Source organism: Natrix helvetica (genome assembly GCF_964273705.1).
Source record: "Natrix helvetica genome assembly, chromosome: 2".
In the NCBI taxonomy this organism is placed as follows: domain Eukaryota; kingdom Metazoa; phylum Chordata; class Lepidosauria; order Squamata; family Natricidae; genus Natrix; species Natrix helvetica.
Genome location: NC_138552.1, coordinates 21,784,012 through 21,806,448, shown reverse-complemented (window position 1 = coordinate 21,806,448; position 22,437 = coordinate 21,784,012). Strand labels below are relative to the sequence as shown.

Below are 22,437 nucleotides of genomic sequence, written 5' to 3'. Positions count from 1 at the left end.
ACAAGATAACAAGAACACCATGACCATCTACATAAAACAGACCTCTTTGTATAAGCGCCCCAAATAACAGGAAAACATCCTCCTCAGGTTTGATGATAGGATTAACACAAGGGCGAGATACCAGACGAACGAAACCCAAAGACAAGAGAATCAATATCAGAACGACCATCCAGAATACAGGAACTTTTATTCTCATTGAAATTTACACTATAGCCAGGGGCAGGAAAAACTGTATATAAGGAAAAACCAAACTGTATATGGTGCTGCAGACCCGGGAACGACAGAGCTGCGTCTCATCCTTCCCGTTCCTTTTTCCTTCAATAAAGCTCATAACTTTCAGGCGGCTGTCTTCACGAAACTTTCTTCTAAGCTTCGGTGGTGACTCCCGGCTGGGAACGAACCAGGAAACCTTTGATCTTCCAACAGATGAACAGATACAAAAAACATACGCACTCGCAGTGACTGGAAGCCACTCAGAGAAAGTAGATAAGTACACTAATTTAAGCTATCCACGGCGAGCTACAAATCTCGAATCGCGCACACCCAATTACCACCTACAATGGTAATTAAGAAGATGCGGGTCCCGCCACCTGGCTAAAGGAGGAGCGGCGGCGGCAGCGCTATTGCTTTCCCCCTCCTTCTTGGCCCTTCCATGCAGCTTCCTCTCGAGAGGCACCGCTGAGCGCGGGCGGGTCCTTTCCGCCCTCCGGGAGCCCCCCAACAACAGCGCCTCCGCCTCTGCCGCCGCCCCACCCTGCTCCGCTCAGACTGCCGGGCGAGCGCGTCCGGCGGGCGAAGTCAAGCGGCGTCTCTCCTCGGCTCGCTCTCGCGAGATCGGGCAAGGTTTCCGGTGTTGTGACTGCGGGACCGTAAACATGGCGGTGAGTCTCCGCGCCCGCTCGCTGAGGCACCTCCGCATCCGAGGTGAGGAGAACCTGGGCCCAGACCGTGGCGGGCGGGAAGGGAAGCGAAGCGGCGCGTCTGCCAGCTCTTCGTCCTCTCTCTTTCTTGCCTCAGCCCCGCTTCTCGGCGGTGCGGCTTCCATCACTAACCGAAGCTCCTGCTCTTGTCTCTCCTTCCCCCCCCCCCATCCCCTTCCAGGCCGGAACGACAGCGGCGAGGAGAACGTCCCCCTCGATCTCACCCGAGGTAACGGAGGGTCTGCCGGAAACCAAGCTGGGCTGGGAATAATACATACATACATACATACATACATACATACATACATACATACATCATACATACATACATACATACACACACACACACACACACACACACACACACGCCTCCTCCTCCTCCCCTTGTGTTGCCGGCTCCCATTTTTCAGAATGGGAGTGAATGGAGTCTGGGTCTGAGGGTGGCGGCTCGGTCGGGCGAGTCCTCCGCGGGGAGAAGAGGGAGGGTCACCTAAAAGAGCACCGGGCAGGCGCGTCTCTCGAAGCGGCTCCCTTCGGAGAGGGAATGGTTGCCAATACACAACCGCCGCCTCCCTTATTTGAAATTCGGCTTGTTTGGGATGGTTGGAAGAACCAAGCCTCCTCCCTCCTCCCCCTCCTCCCTTATTTGAAAGGAAGCTTAGTTGGAGTGGTTCACTTCCCTGTGAGTAATATTTCATTCAGCCTTGGTTTGCGGTATCTGAAGCGGACCTTGTGGAGTGAATGAGTTCCTCAGTGGAAGGCCCGGCCTTTCCATTTACTGGTCTGCGTTGTTTGCAAGACGAAAAAGGAAGCTCTGAAGAAATAAGCTTTCTCTTACACTCTGTGTGTGTGTGTGCGCCTCCCCCCCCCCTTTCTCTCCCCTCCCACCCCCGGGTTCTGCAATGGCGGGTTTTTTTACCCTGCTTAAAATAAGTTGGTATTTGTTGGGCCTCTTGAAAAGGGAGGGAATGTGAAGGCTGGGTTGACAGGATGAAAGGCAAACCGGTCTCTTAAAAAAAAATCTACCTTGAAAACAGTGAAAGTCATGGTGTTTTATGGCAGGGTGATAAATGCAAGGGATGCTTCACTCTGCTTGCTGAGATAGCCTTGATGTGGGAGGGGGGAAGCATGAGGACAACAAGTAGCTACGCCCCGGCTATTGACAAGTAGTGTATTGCAAGTAGTGTATTGCGTTCTCTCCACCCTAGATTCTTTGTGCTACTTAAACCTATTTCAGGTTCATTATTTAATCTCATCTTGCTGTTGATGGCTGTTAGCAGCCGTTAAGCGCGTTTGAGTGCTTATGCTAGCACTATATAAATCTCAATGGTCTTTCTGAAGGCTTTCTGTTCCCCTCCTACACTCAGCTTGCAAATTGATTTGGTGAGTCAGTCTACTTGGAAATAGGCCTCCTTTGCGCCTAAGCTTGTTGATAAGCTATAAAAGCTTCCCTAACTGACAGTCTCTATAGATAGGCAAAAACTGTCTTCTACCATTAGACGTGGATATTAAGGCAAGGTGGCAGCTGGAAGTATCGTCATAGTAACATTTTTGAAAACCTCAAAATTTTCAGAGATAATTTATAGGAATATATATGTTCTTTTTAAACTTAAAATATACACAGTTTGTAGTAAAATATGCTACTGGCATGCTATCTAGACAAAACTGTCAGTACAGTAGTGTAACTTATTTCATTGTTTGTTATTTAGCATATTTATATTCAGTATTACATACATACTCCTTAAGGCAGTATCTATTACATTAAAATAATACAAATTACAATACAAGCAAAACTCAGAAGGTATATATTAGTCAGTCTTAGGATTGTTTTTACAGCGACATTGTTTCTGGAATAAATAAACTGTAGCTTCTCTTAATCCAAATTGATGAAGAGGGCTGTGTTTTCTGTTTCCATCATGCTATTTCTGGCTGGCAGAGTTGCTAGTAAATGGCAAAATAGCATTTCTTTTAGATACAGTTTTGGGGACATAAAATAATAGATTCTAGCGTACTGCATATTAGGATTTGCAAATCCTTTGTAAACTGAGTGGAATATTTGGTGCAGTCTTGTTTATAAAAAAAATAGAATAAGTGCATAAGCTTCTGACAAAATATGTAGTACAAAGGATAGCACAGGATAAATTCAGAAGTGCACAATGAAATCCATAATTTTAGTCCAACAGATCTAAATGGTTCTACTGAAGACTAAATGCAATAATGTAAAAAGATACTGTTTATTCACACAGGGCATGTGATTTCTATGTTTGGACATTACTGCAGTGATTGCTGGACTTCACTATGGTCGGCGTCATACTGCAGTTGTAAAATCTAAATTGGGGCTAAATTGTTTAGACAATGACATTCAGTAGAGAAAATGTTCACTTAATTTAAATGCCACAATTCAAAAAATATTTATCACAGATTGTGTCTAGATGTACATTTTGATAAGTTGTAGCTCCAATTAATATGCCAATTTTGTAGATTATTGAAGGAAAAATATACTGAAGTCTCTTAAAAGTCAAGTAGATTCTGGGGATCTTTTGACAACTTTTATGAGGATACTGAAAATGTATTGCACAGGGATGTTTTGTTTCTTGTGTATTATTCTATTATTACTTTCTTATTACAAATGTGTTTAATGCATAGTATAATATGTTCTATTATTTCTTCAGACTTGCTTCAGTAAGATAGTCCATGTTATCTGTGTTCATGAAGGCAGTTCAATTCAGTGATCCTTGGATAATAGTGCTTAAGTATGTCCTCTACTTTTGATTTTTTTTTAGTTTGAATGATGAAAGAAAGGTTGAAGAAAGTTAGATATGTTTAGCAGAATGTTAAAGATAATTTGCATATTTTATATCATGGTTAAGTAACACATACAGTAACAAGCAGTATTAATTGCACAGGTAGTGCTTTTAAATACCTTTACAGGTGATGCAGAAGTGGTGCCTGTTTTGACTTTATTCTGTGGGATCCTATTTTCTGGGTTGTATGAATTAGATAGTACTGCTTTGTAGAATTCAAGAAGCCTACCTTCTTTGTCACAGTGCCTGCCCTATCAAACCATACTACTCCAAAGTAGATTATATTTTATCTTGGGGGTGTTTTGGAAAGCTGTTTAGACCTAGGTATTTTCCCATGCATGGGTTGGGGGTGGTGGGTGGGGTCAGAATTAAAGAAATTGAAACCAAATGCTGCTGATTTCCTTTGTTGACATAATACCTTGTCCTTTAAAAAAAATCAGTGTTATATGGTTTTAACTTATCAGCTGCCCAAAGTTGTGTTTATGAGATGGGTGGTCATGTAAATGACTGAAATAACTAAAAGCAGTTATGAGTAAGCTGCTTTGGTGATATGTTATGTCTGTTCCTTTCCTAAGAAGGAAGACCTAAAAGAAGACCAAAAAAAAAGGAGAAAGATCATGCAAACGTCTTGGGCGGTTCTTTTCATTGTTATATATAATAAGCATGTCACCTACAATTCTTTTGAATAGGCTTCAATAACTGAGAACTCACGAGCTTGAATGTAAGCCAATAGTCATTAAGATCCTCAAGTTGCTTAAAAAATCCAAATTTATTTATCAGTTAATGGGCTGGCAGTAACTTGCTTGGATGATCAATTATTTTTTAGCTCTCTGAAAATTATAGAAATGTTTCTGTATGTGATGGAATCAGGGGCAAGGAAAAAATAGCTAAAAGTATGCATAATATCATTATTTCTCCACTTAAATTAGATAGCATCACAAAACCAAATGTAATTTCAAAGCTGCCTATTTTTAGTTAACTAAGAAAAATGTAAATTCGGTTTGTTTTTCGTCAATGGACAGAGTCCTGGATATTATAACAGAAAAATGGACTGTTACATAAAGTGACATGCTTGGATGACTGAAAAATAATGGATAGTGTGGGAATACACAATTTCATTATCAAAATTTTTGTGTATAAATTTAAACTTTTGAATATCTGTCACATTAGAATAGTAATTCTGCATTGTCAAAAATGATTTATATTTGTGTTATGTGTGTGTGTGTGTGTGTGTGTGTGTGCGTGTGTAAGAAAGAAAAGATAGATAGATGATGATAGACAGTTAGATAGATAGATGATAGATAGATAGATGATAGATAGATAGATAGATAGATAGATAGATAGATAGATAGATAGATAGATAGATAGATAGATAAGGGAGGGAGGGAGGGAGGGAGGGGGAGGAATAATGAAATAATGTACTGTTTATTTCACTGAGAGCTTTATGGATTTTAAATTTTAAAACTTACTTGATGAGTGACAGAAATATTATGTGGCATTCCTAATCAAGTACCATTAGGACATTTTGTAATGCAGAAAAAAACCAGAACATCTATGAATATAATTTATAACAATCACAGTCTAGGAATTTCTCTGACAATATAATTTTTATATAAGCACAAAGTAAGAAAATGAAGAGGCTGTCCGATGTCAGGATCTGGGAAATAAATCCCATGCCTCTATAGAGTTACATAAATTCAAGGACTTAGGAATGAACATAGAGGCAAAATCTATCCCAATGGAATTCTGTTTCATACAGTGACTATTTTAATGGAAATCCAAATAATTCAAACCTAATTATTCATCCATTTAATCATGTGCTGTCTTATTTGATTGGCAACAGTCTTCCAGAATTCTTTTAAAAACTGCATTTTTAAGAAACAGTGAAGGGGATTTACTGTAAGTTAGAACCTGGGGTTGTATTTAGAAGCTTTGGTCTCAAACTTAGTTTCTTTCTTAGTAATTTCATATTTCTCACTGTGATCTGATATTTCATATTCTCTCTCTCTCTGTCTCTCTGTCTCTGTCTCTGTCTCTCTCTCTCTCTCTCTCTCTCTCTCTCTCTCTCCTCTTGCTATAGAAAGGAGATGAAAGCTGCTTACACTCATGCTAGAGCAAACAGCAAATAAGCCCCAGCATACAAGTTTTATTTTCTATCTCAGATTTCTATTGCCAAATGAATAAAATACATTTTAATGTATTTCTTAGATTTATATATTGGGGTTTTTTTAGAATCTTAAGTTAGTATATATGATCTCCTTTCTTCTATTTTTCTTCACTAAAATTAACCTATAAGGTGAGAGCAAGTGATTGATTTACACCCAGCTAGTTACCTTTGATGATTGAGCTTGGACTAAAACCTGCTGCTAGTCTAACATTCAAACTGCTACACCACACAGAACTCTTTGTGATAACAGTTAAATGTATTGGCTGATTGGGGATATGAATCTACGTGTATCTTCATACATAAATGATGGCTCAGAGTCTAGTTTATTTGCAGTAAATATTAAATAAAAGTATGATGCAACAAGAAATATAGAATTAAAAATGAATATGACAAATACTAAAGTAATCTTGCATATAGCATTTTGAACCATTTAAAGTTTCTGAGAAGAACTATAGCTAGTGGCCATTATAGAGTATTAGTGACTTGGTCTGAAATTTATAGAAAGTGGAATACCTGATGCAATAAACTTAAATGCTTCTGGATTATGAAGCAATCATTTCAAGCATTGACATATTTTCTTTAGCATCAAAACAAGTGTAATGCCTTGGTTGTTATTTTTAAGATACCATTATAGCTAATATGATCTCTCTTCACAACATAGACATGAGTAGATTGCTGGATTAGGTGTCATTAAGTTGGTGTTTAACACTTAATGACATGAATTACTCTTTTTTTAAAAAAAAGTTCTGTTTTCATTAGTCTCAATGAAGGTGCAGGATGACAATGGTAAGACTTTCTGAATAGGGTTATCCATTAATTTATTTTATTCTATTAAATCTTTTTATATAATATATTTTCCTGTTTCATGCAATTCACATACAAGTGTTGTACAATTGTAAACTTGTTAAACAAATATTCAGAGCCAGTTGCAGTTTCAGGGCAGCCCCATGTAAAGTGCCCTGCAGTAGTCTAAATGTCTGGTATAAGTTAGTATAGCTAGGTATCCTTGCAGCAAGAAAGGCCGCAACTGTACTATCCAGAGCTAAACTTAAGTTCTGGCTATTACAAGACTTCACGCAGAAGTTATGAATCCAGAAATATTACATTGTCAAGCAGCAATTCTGTCCTACGTGGGCTCAGATTTTCTCTGTTGTCTCTCATCCAAGTCTTCACAGGCTCCAGGTGTTTGTACACAGGGTCCTTCTGTGAGGGAGATGGGCAGTTTCTAAATATGAAAATAAATAAAATAATATCAACCTCATCTCTCTTATAGGGTGGGGTAGCAGTGTATAATTAGACATCCCCAGGATACTGCAATCATATCCAAAATTGTCAAATGACCTCCTCCATCAGTTTACTATAGATGTTAAAACACAGGGAAGGGAGAATTGAATCCTGTTGCACTCCACCCAGTAGTAGCTATTGGATCAGTCTCTCCTCCCACAAGAACAATGGCGTCAGAGGCTGCAGTCCAGTTCACTTACTTAATTTTCAAAATGTTTCGGACCGTTCTTCATAATCAATCCTTGTAATAAATATATCATACATGCCTTTATAGCTTTGTGACCAGAGGATATTTTATTCTGCTGGGAATAATCAAAGGAAAATATACAAAGAAAATTAAGTACATATTAACACATTTGCTAACTATAGCTAGAATAGCATTTGCCCAATGCTGGAAACAAAATAATACCCCCTCGGACGAATTAGTGATACAAAATTTTTTGGATTGTGCAGAGATGGACAAATTAACACTGAAATTAAAAGATAAAGAGTCGGAATATTATGAAATTTGGAACAATTGGTACAAATGGCTGCAAAACAAGAAAATTAATTAAGCCAAAAACATATATAAATACATATAGAACTGTATAAAGGTGTGTAAATATAGAAGCGAAATATTATATACAGTACATATACAGATATGATGACATTAAAATGTTGATATAATGACTGTAATGCGTTGTAGAAGGGAAAAAATAAAAAAAAATCTGCAAAAAAACCCCCTGCATTTTGGCTGTTAATTTGATCAAGTTAGAAAATTTCTGTTTTGTGGAGCCTTATTGAGAAAGCATAGGTAGTCATCATTTAGCTACTGTGTAGTACTGTGATTGCTCACAGTTATGAGAGAGATGAAGAAGTAACTTTGAAACCAGTCCTTGCATTTTTGACCTTTGCAGGTCTATAAAGCAAATGAAAGCTGAAGTTAAGATCATAAACACGGTCACAGTTTTACTAAGTAATCATGTTGTTTACTGATTGAGTTGCTGGTCCCAGTTATGCTTGCTAAACAAGGACTGTCTGTAGTTTGATTTATTATTTTGCCAGTGAAATAAGATTTTCTAACTTATAACTCTATGAATTTGCAGTTAAAATATAAATAATTTTATAGCAAAATTATTTGAATCTAGAATTATTTTAGCAATATTCTGATAAAACAAAAGACACCCATATTGTTGATGGTGTTAAATTGTAGGACAACAATTTGTCCCATCTATTATGCATCCTTAAAAATAATAGATTATAATAGTTAATGGTATTTTGGATATATTGGATATTGGATATATCAATACTATTGTAAACTCTTCATTAATCTCTTTTGTTTGTAGCTTTTGCTTTTTAAATTTTATCAAATATTTTCTCTTACTATTTTTTTCTCTTTTTCTCATTCTTTTTAACTTTTCTAATGGAAGCACCATTCTCACTTTGTAAAAGAATCTTTGAAATCTCTTTTTTTTTACTGTTTAGAAAATAATATTTTTATAAGATTCTCTTCCATCACTTTTTTTAATTTTGCTTATTATTATAGCAGTAACAAAATAGTAGGTTTTTTTTTTTTTACAGATACTCTTTAATTCAATAACCATTCAATTAACGGTGGTTTAAAACAGGGCTCTCCAACTTTGGCTTTGCTGGCTGAGGAAATCTGGGAGTTGAAATCCACAAGTCTTAAAAGTTGCCAAAGTTGGATACCCCTGGTTTAAAGTTTCAACAACATCGAAACAAGCGGCCAATCGATTCACACACTTGCAACCATCGCACCACTTCTGCACTCACATAGCATTTTGGACACTTGACAACCAATTCTCATTTATGATCCTGTTGCACTGTCCTGTGGTCATGGGCTTGTCATTTGCTAACTTTTTTGCCAATTTTCAGCACAACCCCCCCCCACCACCACCACCACCATTGGGTATTTGCTTAACAATCGCTGATTCACTTAACAACTGCAGTGATTTATTTAATGACCACCATAAAACTTATAAAATTGGATCTGACTCACCATACAACCACGTCATCTAACAATGGAAATTCTTGTCCCAATTATCATTAAGCTGAGAACTATTTGTACTGGATTGATGATAGCCGAATGTATAATATTGTTCTGCACCATCGCAGTTTATTATAGGGTGTCTAACATAAAATAAAAGTGGTTATTTTTCAGTCTTCAAATCAGCTTGAACTTTGTCTTTTGGATCAGAAAAAGGCACTAATTTATAAATAAATAACAAAATAATCTCAGTATAGAATAAATTTGTGTGTCAAAGCATGGCAGGAATTCTCAAAGATAAATATTAAGATAATTTATGGAGTTATACTCTGATCTAAGGGATACAATTTTCATTGTTTTGGGAACTATATAGTTTCTCTAACTCTATACCATATTTTTTTCTAGACCCCTCTGATAATTTGAGAGAGATTCTTCAAAATGTGGCCAAATTGCAAGGGGTTTCAAATATGAGAAAACTTGGCCATTTGAATAATTTTACAAAGGTAAGAAATTTAGTGACTGTTACGTTAAATTTTATTTTTATTAATGCATCAAATAATTGTTTTAGAAAAATGTAGCAATGGAATAATAATGTCATTAAGTAGTAATGGGATTGCTAAATTGTTTGAAAATACTTGGATATCCACAATTTTGCGGAGCTTGAACAAATATGTAGACCGCTGTGATAATGAACCATGTTGAAGAAGCATATGCATATTACAGTATTTGATGCATACAAAACAATTTTGGATGTGTTTCCAGAAGAAGTATGTTCTGAATATATATGCATTCTTGTGAAGACCTTGAAAGGGCCATGAAGCAGTCAGCTGAGCCTGCGGCTGTTACATGTCTCCCTTTTGCAGATCCAGAGAGGCATGTTGGAGGATCTATTCAGCCATATATGAATACATTTTAAGATAGAAATTGAGATGTTGGCTATTAATGACTTATTTTTAGGATTTGTTTAGTCCTATTGACTAGGGTTCTAGGCAAGGTACAATATGTAGTAACTAATAAAATAACAATATATCATAATTGCAGATAGTACAGATTAATAAAAAGCATTCATCTGCCAGGGGTTCTACATCGATCAGTTCTCAAAAAGCCAGTTGTTTACAACCTTCTGGCAAACTATGAGAGACAAGCTATCTGTGCTTTGGGATAAGTTATTTCAAGGAGGGGGATCTCACAGGTGCATTAGAGTAGAATAACAGAGTTGGAAGGGACTTTGGAGGTCTTCGAGTCCAACCCCCTGCTCAGGCAAGAAACCCTATACAATTTCAGACAAATGGTTTCTAATCTCTTCTTAATAACTTCCAGTGTTGGAACATTCACAGCTTCTGGAGGCAAGTTGTTCAACATTCGCCAGGAGGGTAGCTGAGTCTGCTGTTGGGTATCCCAAGCACAGAGTGTTTGTTTATTGTTTTTATTATTTATTGGCCTAATGATTTTTATAAGGTGCCCAGAGTGGCTTACGATGGGTAGCCATAATATTATACATTTTTAAAATAAAATTCATTATCAAGCTACCTTCAATTGAGCCTTGTCACAGCAGTTGTCCCCTGGTCTCCTATATTATCAGGCAAAAGTGGTTTCTAAAGTACTCAGACTCTGAGTTGTACAGTATGTAACAGATAACAACCAGCACTTTGAATTGCACATGATAACCAGTGTAGCTCCCTATACAAATTTTGTTCATAGGCATATGAAGGGCATATGACACTCCTGAGACACATTGACTGTTGGTATCATGTGCTGCCAATATGAAGTTTTGCATTTTTAGAATCATTCAGAAGAGGGGCTATATTGTTGCCCCCAAAGCTTTGATGCCCTAGGTCAGTGATGGTGAACCTTTTTTGGCTCGTGTGCCATGGGGGGGAGCGAAGGTGGGTTGTACGCGGGTGTGCCGCACCCATAATGCAATGTGCGACCCCCATTTTTCCATGCATGAGGGGCGCTCCCCCCATTTTTCCATGCTTTTTTCGCCCTCCCCAGGGTCCAGAGGCTTTATAGGGAGGGCGAAAACAGCCTCCTCCCCTCCCCCCGGAGGCCCTCTGGAGGCTTCAGGGACCTTCAGGTGGCTTTCCTGAAGCCTCTGAAGGGCACAAAACGACCCTCTGAGCAAACCGGAAGTCCCTGAAGGTCCCTGAATCCTCCAGAGGGCTTACAGCGACCCTATGAGCAAACCGGAAGTCTGTTCCCAAACTTCCGGTTTGCCCATAGGGCCGTTTTTTTGTGCTCCGGAGGCTTCAAGGAAGCTCCTGAAGCCTCCAGAGGGCCTCCGGGGTGGGGTGGGGCTTTTTTCGCCATCCCCAGGCTCCTATAAAGCCTCTGGAGCCTGGGGAGGATGAATGACAGGGCAACGCCTTGCGTGCCCTTACAAATGGCTCCGCGTGCCACAGGTTCGCCATCCCAGCCCTAGGTCAATGTTCATTCAGACTAACACTCTTCCTGCTTTTATTTTATATATAAGCTTATTTTATAAACTTTCTTCACAAAAACAAGCACATGCATAAAGTGGAAGAGAAGTGTCTATGTTGTTTATTATTTGAGCTGCTCCCTTATGCTTTTACTTCAGGTGTCAATGCATTTTGTCAGTTTTATGGTATTTAAGGCCCAGGGCATATTTTATGGTATTTAAGGCCCAGGGCATATTTCTGTTGCCATTGCTTAATGGAGCTAATGACCTAATTTTGTATTGAAGAATGAAAGTTAGGATAAAACAGTAGCAGGGAAGAAGCAATTAGGGAATAATCTTGATGTTATTCTCTTTTTTTGCAATTTGTTAAAGTAAAAATTAAGGTTTGAAATGGGAGCAGGAATTTCTGGAAAGAGGTTTAATCTTTTCTCCAAAGTGATGTGTGGTGCAGAAAAAGACTGTGAAGATGACCAAAGCCAGCTTTTCAGAACCCCAAGAAAAAAGGCTGTTATCTGAATCAGGGGGGGGGGGGGGGAGAGCTGTTCTAGTTACCAAAAGTCTCATGCCACTGGGTGAATGACTGAAAAATTTGAGAACATGCATAATAGTACTAGTGGTGTTGAATACAGTAAAGTTGTGGGTATGTTCTAGCATTCAAATAAAAAGAAAGAAGAAACAGATTCATTCTCTGTGGCGGGCCCAGCCCTGTGGAATGACCTCCCCCCGGATATTAGGACTACTACTGACCTCCGCTCCTTCCGTGTCAAGCTCAAGACCCACCTTTTCCAAATAGCTGGCCTGGCTCGACCATAACTTAGTAACGCTCCTGATGGGTTTTTTAATTTGGTAATTTTATTAGGGGATTTTAAATTGTATTTTTTAACTGTCTTTCACTTAAGTCCATCCTCCTCCATGCACATATGTATATGTCTCTGTTTTTGTATATATGTTTGTCTTATGTGTATTTTTATCTGCTTGATTGTACGCCGCCCTGAGTCCTTCGGGAGAGGGTTGCGGCTAATCAAATAAAATTATTATTATTATTATTATTATTTAATTGTTGTTGTTTTTTGCAAGACTCGCAGAGATGGTTCAGAAATTGTTTGTGCCTGTATTCATATCAGTGTACAAATGCATTCTATTTCATGGCTGCAGGAACTGGGTATGGCTAGTTTAGTGAAGAGAAGGACCAGGGGAGACATGATAGCAGTGTTCCAATATTTGAGAGGCTACTACAGAGAGGAGGGAATCAAGTTATTTTCCATAGCGCCTGAAGGGAAGACAGGGAATAATGAATGGAATTGAAGGAGAGATTCAACCTGGAAATAAGGAGAAATTTTCTGACAATGAGAGCAATCAATCAATGGAACAGCTTGCCTTCAGAAGTTGTGGAGCTTCATCACTGGAACTTTTCAAGAAGAGATCTGTCAGAAATGGTGTAGGGTCTCCTGCTTGGGTGGGGGGTTGAACTAGATGATCCACAAGGTCCCTTCCAACTCTATTAATCTGCTACTTTATATAGTATTTTCTACTAGTATTCAAGTGAACATGAGTAAACAGCTACTGGAGAATTCTTCACCCGAATTTCCCCTCTACTGTCAAAATGTTAAAACAGTTTGAAATATGGAAGGATGATGGACATATTACTTTGGTTAACATGATGATAGTTTTAAAAAGGAAATATGTGAAACAAAAATTTCCGATATATTGTAATTTAGAAATTCTATGAATTGAGTATGTAAAACTGTGGTGCTTCATGTAATGAAACTTACAACTAAACTTCCCAATGTTCTTTAATGTTCTTAAAAATAACATTTTCAGCAAGCCATAATTATGTGACTTTATTGATATTGTGGAGATCATATGTAGGCAGTCTGAATATTATGTTTTAAATAATTCAAGAACTGCTTTTGAATTAGGCTCCGCGATGGCACAGTGGTTAGAATGCAGTACTGCAAAGTAACTCTGCCCACTGCCAGCAGTTCAGTCCTGAACTCAGCCTTACATCCTTTTGAGGACGGTAAAATGAGGACTCAGATTGTTAAGGGAAATATGCTACTCTGTCAACCACTTGGAGAGGGCACTATAGCACTAGGGAGCAATAAATAAGTGCTATTGCTCTTTTAAGAAATACAGAAAATTGATTATGTACAAATTACATGTTCCTATTCAGTTCTTTTAAGAGCTTTAAAAACCTGAAGTAACAGTGAAAGAAAACTTAATATGGTGAAAAGCATTAGAAATTAATTATTTACTACTATGTAACTTTTAAGCTATATTCAGAGTGCTTAGACTAGTTTAATATACATTTTCAAATAAAGCATTTTTAAAATAAAGTCTTTTATGTATTTCTTTCTGTACCATATTCCTATCACCTGTGCCTTTAAGATTTTCCACCATTTATTATACAGTATACCCTTAATATAACAAATGACCCACAGTAGGATATCAAATAGTTGAACCATTTTTACTATTTTTGTTATCAAATATTTATAGGCAATGAAACAAAATTATATTGGTGACGTTTGCTTTAAAAGTGGTAGTAGCTTTGCCAAAAAAAAATGAAAATAAATTGGATAAAGATGCAAGTGATACTAATTTTTTAAAAAAATTCAAGATTGATGCTGTTTGCAGAGAATCCTAAGAAATTATACATTTTTAAAATCTGGGTCTTTTAAGGTAATTGGAATAATTAAATTAATTATAGAATCTTGTGTACATCTGAAAAATAAAAAAAATCAGTCAATCCAGATATCAATAAATAATTGTTTTTTTAAATTATTTTTCAAAATAATTGACAAAAATTAATGACAATAATTCAACCAGGCTATTTCTTTCTCTTCTAATAATATCCTGGAAAATGTTCAGGTTGGTTAATTGGGAAGTAGTATAGATGTGAGGAAATGATTAGTTGAACTTGCTTATTGAAAATTGTTTTAATTCTGTTGTTGAAAGTATTGAAATTTATATCTTGCAGCTTCTTTGTAATGCTGGTCATACTGAAGAAAAATTAGGTTTTACTTATGAAGATATCATTATATGGTAAGTGTTGTGTATTGTAAATAGTAATCTGATGGTTGAAATTCTGGATTAAAGTAATAGCAGAAAAGTAGTTTTTATCCAGAGAAGCTAGTTTGTGACAGAATTAGAACAAAAGACTAGAAATTCTAAATTGTGATAGGAGATAAATGTGGAAATGGGTTAAAGTGGATTTAAACTGAGCACCTCTTCAGACTCAATAACAGTTGTGAGCAGTAGAGATTATTAGCTTGACTGTTACACCTATCCCTGATCCACAGTTGGGATTTATGCCCAGTTTATATCTTAAACGTAAGCCTGTTATATAATATATCCTGTTTACTGTTCAAGACCTGAAAGAAAACCTTTAAAATTGTTTTTGTTTAAAATAACCGGACTTTTACCAGCCACACATTGGGATAGTAAAGAATTTAAATAATTATAAACAGTGGGTAAGCAGATAAATACTACAAAATATGTTGTGACTTGATCTATTTTTAAAACAGTACATATGTAATAGGTTATAGTGGTCAGCATGACATACGAGTAGCCCTTGATTTACGACTACAAGTGAGCCCAAAATTTATGTGGTTAAGTGAGACGTTTGTTAAGCGAGCTTTGCCCCATTTTACAACCTTTCTTGCCACAGTTAAGTGAGTCATTGCAGTTATTAAGTTAGTAATACAGCTGTTCAGTGAACCTGGCTTCCTCATTGATTTTGCTTGTCAGTAGGTCACAAAAAGTGGTCACATGACCTTGGGACACAGCAATGGTCATAAATATGAATCAGTTGGCAAGCATCTGAATTTTGATCATCTGATCATGGGGATGGGGCAATCCTATGCAAAGCTTCATAACTGAAAAATGGTCATAAGTCACTTTTTTCAGTGCCATTGTAACTTTGAACAATCACTGAGGGAGGGAGGGAGGGAGGAAGGAAGGAAGGAAGGAAGGAAGGAAGGAAGGAAGGAAGGAAGGAAGGAGGGAGAGGATTACCTGTATTTTCTTTTGGAAGTGTTAGAGAAATTTAGTATTTTACATGCATTTTCTTTCCATTTACAGCTAAGGCGGACAATAATGTCTTTCTTATCCTTTACTGCTAACAGAATTAAATACAGTATAGTGCTGTATTAAAACTCAGAAACAAATTTGATAAGTCCAATTTTATTTATTTAAAGATATCGAATAGGTATTATTGACCTTATCTAGATCTCAAGATTGGACATATTTGACTAAATATTAACTTTATCCTTTATAATTTTAAAATTATATCGTTGTGTTTACTGGAGATTTAATTTAAGAATCACAGCAATGCCGTATTTTAAATCTGGTTCCTGAAAAGTCCTCTAGAACTTTGATAGCATAAACTTAACAACTATCTGCACTCTAAAGATTGATAAGCTTAGAAAAAAGCACAGTCCTTTTTAGACGTTGCAAACATGATTCTGTATGCTTTTTTACCCAGTTGGCCATTTTTCTGACTTTCAAAAACTTAAATGTGCTAAGCTGAAAACCTCTGGGAAAAAATATGATATACCAGTGTAATGTTGAAAACATTTAGCTTTGTAGTGATTTTTACCCCATAAATATTTTCACTTTTGATCATTCTGATAACTGCAAATGAATCCAGACAACTAGTACTTTTAAAGTGTGAAATTAATGGATCCTTACTGGCTATAAAATAGAATAGCCAAAGAATTTAATTCTTAATAATTTTTTTGAAATGGCTCCCAAGGTCATCTAAAAACACATGTTACTAGGCCCTGTGTTTCAAGGAGATGTATCTCAATTGAAAACAGTGAATAATTAGCCTTTATTTGTATTCTTGCAACTATAGAGATGAGCTTTGGGAGAATTTAAGCTCTTTAGAACTTTTTAACAAAAGAAAAAAATTAAGTAATTGGGATTGATGAGTTAAATTGCTAAAAACTTTTGCAAATTTAGGGTTGCATAATTCCTTAAATGTTGCAGAGATGTTTTTTCTGTGGTAATTCTGACTTAGGTTCAATAATTAATATTTACAGCAAAGTATAAAATGTTTTAAGTTTGTATCACTCTCTAGATTCATATTATTGTTTTTAATTTGATTAAATATATAATACATTAAATATTTAACAATTTTTCAATCACATTTATAGGAATTTATACATTATTAGCTGCTAATGTTGTAGATGTTGTAAAAAACACATTTTGGATAATGCAGTGTTAAAAATAGTTAGACGAAGGACGAATCACATAAAATGGGTTTGGGGAATATAGACTGGATATACTTTGATCATTATAAGACTGAATGACTTATTTATCATCGCAGTTTGCGGTTAGCTTTATTAAATGAAGCTAAAGAGGTGCGAGCAGCAGGACTCCGAGCTCTTCGATATCTTATCAGAGACTCCAGTATTTTACAGAAGGTATTAAAACTGAAAGTGGATTACTTAATAGCCAGGTAATTACCAAAATGATACTACAGTAATGTGATTTGGAATTGCTTGGATTTTTCATAAGTGTCTGTTGTTTATCTGACCTATCAATGGTGTCCATTTGTATTATTAAATGTGTAACTTGAGCCTCCTCTAACAGGAATCATGATCCCATCCTTTATGTTAGGGGTCCCTGGCAGGCCATGGATCGATACTTGTCTGTGGCCTATTAGGAATTGGGCTGTACAGCTGGAGATGAGCAGCAAGTGAGGGAATCTTCATCTGTATTTGCAATCACTCCCCTGCACTAGTATTACCGCTTCAGCTCCACCTCAGATCATCAGGGATTAGATTTCCATAGGAGTACAAACTGCAAACTGTGCATGTGAGGGATCTAGGTAGTATGCTCTTCTTCCCCCCTCGGTCCCTGTTGCCAAAGAGGTTTGGTAACCACTGCTTTATATATATATATATATTCAATGTTTGTACAGGATTCATGTATATACAGAAATTCTGCTTTCAGTCACATAAGCTAACATATAGAAGCATTTGAGAATACTAGCCACAAATTAGTCTGATAAAAGCATCTACAAAGCCTGCTGTATATTTTATAACTCATCTGTTGTTCCTTCTGATGATATAATCTTGTTGATATTATGATTTGGAGCAATAAAGCTGCAGTCATTTATAAGTGAATGCCCTGGAACAATTAATGATGGAGGCTTTTGAGGCAAATATAGGTGATTCTCAACTTATGACTGGTTGTTTAACAACTGTTTGAATTTAAGATGGAAAGGGTGCCTTATGGTCTGTAATGCACTTATGGTCATTGTAAAATTTTGCTCCTCCTTCCCCATGGTCACATGATTGAGATCTGGGTGCTTCGCAACCTGTTCACACTTAAGACTGGTTGCCAAGCACCCCACAATCATGTGATTGCCATTCAGAATTTTCTCTACTGACCTCGCCAGAAAGTCAGTAGGGAAGTCAGCAGGGAAAGTTGCAAGCTCCTGGCAAGCATTCATCCTCCCCTCTTTGCCCTGCAGAGTGCATAGATGGAAATCCATTGGATTGTAGAAACAAAGCTAAGATCTTTAGATCTGATCTTTGTTTTTGCAACCCGCTGCAGGAGTTTCCTTCTGTGAATGGGAAGAGGGCACTCCTTCACTGGACTGGAGGAATGAAGCTTGCATTCCATAGATCTGAGCTTTGATTCTCCAGCCAATCCCAGGCATTCTCTACCATATGGAGGGAAAAGGCAATTCCTATGGTAGGTTGCAAAAACCTACCTTGAATTGTTTGGGCAATATGCTGACTCTGTAAACCGCTTAGAGGGCTGTAAAGCACTATGAAGCTATAGATAAGTGATAGATCTGAGCCACATTGCAGGAATTCTCTTCTGCACGTGGAAGGGAACTGCTTTCCTGCCTGAGGCAGGCAACTTTTTCTCTTTGTCTACTTAATGATTCACATGGTTGTTTAAAGTCTGCAAGTGACTGAGGTTGTGGTTGTGGTTGCTGAGTGAAGCGGTCATGTGGGCATATTGCTTAAACATCCCTGTGCTTAACCGATATCAAGGATTATTTATTTGGATTATTTTACCTCACTAATGTTTAGAAGTTGAATCTCATCATTTTATTCCATAAAATAATTTTGGTTTGATTTGAACATTTTTAGCCACGTGTACTTCGAGAGAAAGTGAAAAACATAGTTCTTGTTGATTCTTTCTTCCCTATGCTACCACTGTGCCGTATCCTACACATGTATTAGAAGATTCCACTTCTCCCTGCTAATCTTTGAAAGTAGATTTTCAAAACGAATAAGAAACTGTTACCTGTATTATTTTTCCCTCAAAAGTATTCTACAGATAAACTTCCATGGAAGGATGGAAGCCTTTGTGTGTTGAGAGGCAATTTCTAGATCCAAACTAACCAATATGGTTAGTTTTTTTTAATGTCTGAATCGCAATTATAAGGAACGAATACATCAAAACTTTAAGAAAATAAACCATGTTTTATAGGTAGTTATAAATATAAGTACATAAATATATATGTATTTAATTTTAGATGCATAGATATACAGCAAAGTAATGAAGTAGAACGAACACAAGCACTTCGTTTAGTCAGAAAGGTATGTGAAAACCCACAATGTAATACTGTTATTTACTAAATTACATCTCAAGTTTTATATGATTATAAAATAATATTGCAAATAGCTTGATTATTTAATGTAGAAAACAATGCTGATAACGAAATTCAGTTAACATGGTATAAACAAGATTACAAGTACAAAACAAATATATGCATAAATATAACGGTTTGCTTGCGTACCTCATCCATGGACACAGTTCTGACCTATTTGTTAAATTTATTGCCACCCGTCTCACCATTGGGCTACTATAGCTTACACCAATAAAGTGGGGGGAGGATGATAAACATGTAAAAATAACAATAGTAAAGGAATGAAACAATAAAAATAAGCAGTGGAAGTACAGTAATATGAAATCCAAAAGATGAGTGATGTGGGAAGACGAAGTGCAGGAGGAAGATGGGGTCAGTAACTTAGTCCAGCAACCATCTTCAGTGATGTATTCTCCCACATGGTTCTTCAGCCAACTGACAGCTATGTCTTCTGTCCCAGAAGGCAGAAGGATAGGGAGAAAATCTCACCTGCGGGGGGTAGGATGCTCCAGAGTGCTGGAGCTACAGCAGAGAAGGCTGTTTTCCTGATCTTATCAGTAGGAATTCCATGACTGATAGCTCCTCAGCAGGCCTCTATTGCCAACTTGAGTATGGTGGACTTGCCTTACTGGGACGAGATGGCTCATCAAATAGTCTGGACCTATGCTATAGAGGGCTTTAAAGGCCATAACCAAAAACACTGGAAATGCACCTGGAAGCAAACTGCCAGCCAATGAAGCTCGGGAAGCAATGGTGCAACATGGGTCATTCTGTGAGCCCCAAAGACTGCTTGTGCTACTGCACCTTGTACCAGTATACTCCATGTAGTTCCTGTAGTTTCCAATCAATGTCAATGTACTTTCAGAAAAAGCTTAAGATAGGAAGGAGAAATATCAAATAAAAGAAGTATTAAGTATCATTTAGCTCCGTTTAGCTGCTGGGGTGTGTGTGTTTCTAGAGAATAAATATGATACATCAAGGACTCTAATATTCAGGGCCACTTTTTGAGAGTTCACTTAACATTGATCAATTGTGTACCAAATGTTAAAGTCCCTTTAGAAATTGGAAAAAGCTTATTGAAAGTCAGGACATGGTTAGCTGCAACTAAACTCTGGTTCAAAATGTGTGTATATACCATTCTACTTTCTTACCTTATTCATGTCCATGGTTTAAAATTCCATCTCAGAAAATTACTCAAATTGGCCTCTATCCAAATCACCTATTTTTAATGGGGCATACAGGACTTCTAGGTTCTGTATGGTGCTCTCATACTCCTTGCTGTTCCATAGATATTATTATTTGTATGAATATTTCAGATGGAGAAATTATTGGGGCACATTTCAGCAGCATTTGAAATAGATTTTGAGTATGTTTTTGCTATTCAATTTTTGTGGGTAAAATGAATAGAAAGATCTTGAAGATGCTTTAGCAGCAATGTTTCCTTTCTTAGGGCTGCTTCTTTGTACGGTTGTAATATAACAATTGCTTTCAAAAACTAAAATTAAAAATTAAGACGTTGCTGATTAAGAACAGAATACTAAAACAAAACATTTAAACAGGTGAAATACTATTTAATATGAATAAGTGAATATTTTGCATTGTTCCTTAATTGAGCCATGTATACAGCAAATACTTCCTTCTTTCTACATTTCTTTGCAGATGATTACAGTCAATGCTTCATTATTTCCCAGTTCAGTTACTAATTCTTTGATAGCTGTTGGAAATGATGGCCTTCAAGAGAGGGACAGGATGGTTCGAGCGTGTATTGCTATTATCTGTGAATTAGGTAAGCATTTTTAAAAGTATTTCAGTTAAATATGAGATTTAGAAGAGAGAATTAACAATCTCTTGGAATGAATGGACAATCTATACAGTAGATTTCAAAGCTGTGTAATTTTTATCACATCCCCTTCCCATATGTCTTTTGAAATAAATTTAAATTTGTATCAAAGCATTTTGTGACTGTACTCAATAATAACTGATTATATATTTTTTAATATTGGATCATTCTTTGCAATATACATGATGTGCAATATAACCAAGGAAAAAGACCCATTCAGTTTAAACTTGTTAAATATGAGTTCGCAAAGTTTCTGTAAGGAATGTAGTATGAATTGGTGAAGAATTTTGAAAAATGAATTTAAGACTAATTTAATATTACATTTAAACGTAAGATTTTTGTCTGTGGAAATGTGATTAATTAAATATTGTCAAAATTTTAAAAAATTTAATACTCTAACATGGTATAATCTCTTTCAGCGATTCAAAATCCAGAAATAGTTGCTTTCCGTGGTGGTCTAAGTACCATTTTAAAAAATGTAATAGATTGTCAATTAAGCCGTATAAATGAAGCTCTCATAACGACCGTTTTACATCTTCTTAACCATCCAAATACCCGACAATATGTGCGACCTGATGTGGAATTAGAGGTAATTTTAAATATAATTGCATTAATGTGCTTATTTGTTCTAACTTTGAATTGCTTATCTACATGTAATTTTCACTGAACAACCACAATTGGCAGCTAAGCTGCCACTCTGTCACTAAGCAAATCATCACATGACCAGATAAACTTACTATCTCACTTCTATAGCTGTTAAGGAATATATCAAATAATATGATTATACTGTTGGCTTTGCCACTGACTGTGCTTGTTGGAAGCAGACTGTGAATGTGCAAATGGCAATCACATAACTATAGCATACTGTGACAGTCATAAGTGTGAGGCCTAATCGTAAAGTTTTTTTTTTTAACATTGCTGTAACTTTGATTGGTTGCTAAAAATGGCAGCCATTAAGCAAGGACTGTTTGTATATCACATACAGTTTTTAAGGTTTGATTTTTAAGATTTGAATAACAAACAAAATATGATTTATTAACATTAAAATTTGATCCTTCCATATTTATTATTTATTTATTTATTACTTGAACTCTTATTGCGTCTGCAGATAACCGCCCTGCTGCCCTATTTCGGGTGACCCGTTCCCTCTTGTTGGAGAGACCACGGGAAGCCCCACTACAGGGCAGAGCAGAGGAGTTTGGGAATTATCTACAGGACAAAGTCGCTCAAATCCGGATGGGATGGACCCCTTTCAGTGATTCAGTAGAGACGCCCGTTGCGAGTCTTGAGGGACCGCCTTGGGAGGAGTTTGACTCGGTTGCCATCGAGGATTTGGACAGGTTGCGTGGACGTCTGCGACCTACCACATGTTTATTGGACCCGTGTCCCTCCTGGCTTGTA

At 36.9% G+C, this 22,437-nt stretch overlaps 1 protein-coding gene across 6 annotated transcripts in view; it reads left to right on the top strand.

Annotated features, from left to right (window-relative positions):
• The first annotated feature begins 201 nt into the window (after nucleotides 1–201).
• Nucleotides 202–22,437, top strand: part of RICTOR (RPTOR independent companion of MTOR complex 2) — a 60,094-nt gene continuing 37,858 nt past the window's right edge. For 3 of the 6 annotated variants that reach the window (XM_081943570.1, XM_081943569.1, XM_081943568.1), the window contains exons 1-8: nucleotides 202–924; nucleotides 1,102–1,149; nucleotides 9,568–9,665; nucleotides 14,559–14,623; nucleotides 16,911–17,042; nucleotides 19,083–19,146; nucleotides 20,856–20,982; nucleotides 21,456–21,625. In XM_081943570.1, coding sequence (XP_081799696.1) covers nucleotides 876–924; nucleotides 1,102–1,149; nucleotides 9,568–9,665; nucleotides 14,559–14,623; nucleotides 16,911–17,042; nucleotides 19,083–19,146; nucleotides 20,856–20,982; nucleotides 21,456–21,625 — 753 coding nt within the window. In that variant the 5' untranslated portion in view covers nucleotides 202–875. Of the gene's footprint in view, nucleotides 925–1,101; nucleotides 1,150–1,549; nucleotides 1,603–3,592; nucleotides 3,674–9,567; nucleotides 9,666–14,558; nucleotides 14,624–16,910; nucleotides 17,043–19,082; nucleotides 19,147–20,855; nucleotides 20,983–21,455; nucleotides 21,626–22,437 lie in introns of those variants that run through there. The other 3 variants (XM_081943572.1, XM_081943571.1, XM_081943573.1) reach the window with 3 other exon arrangements.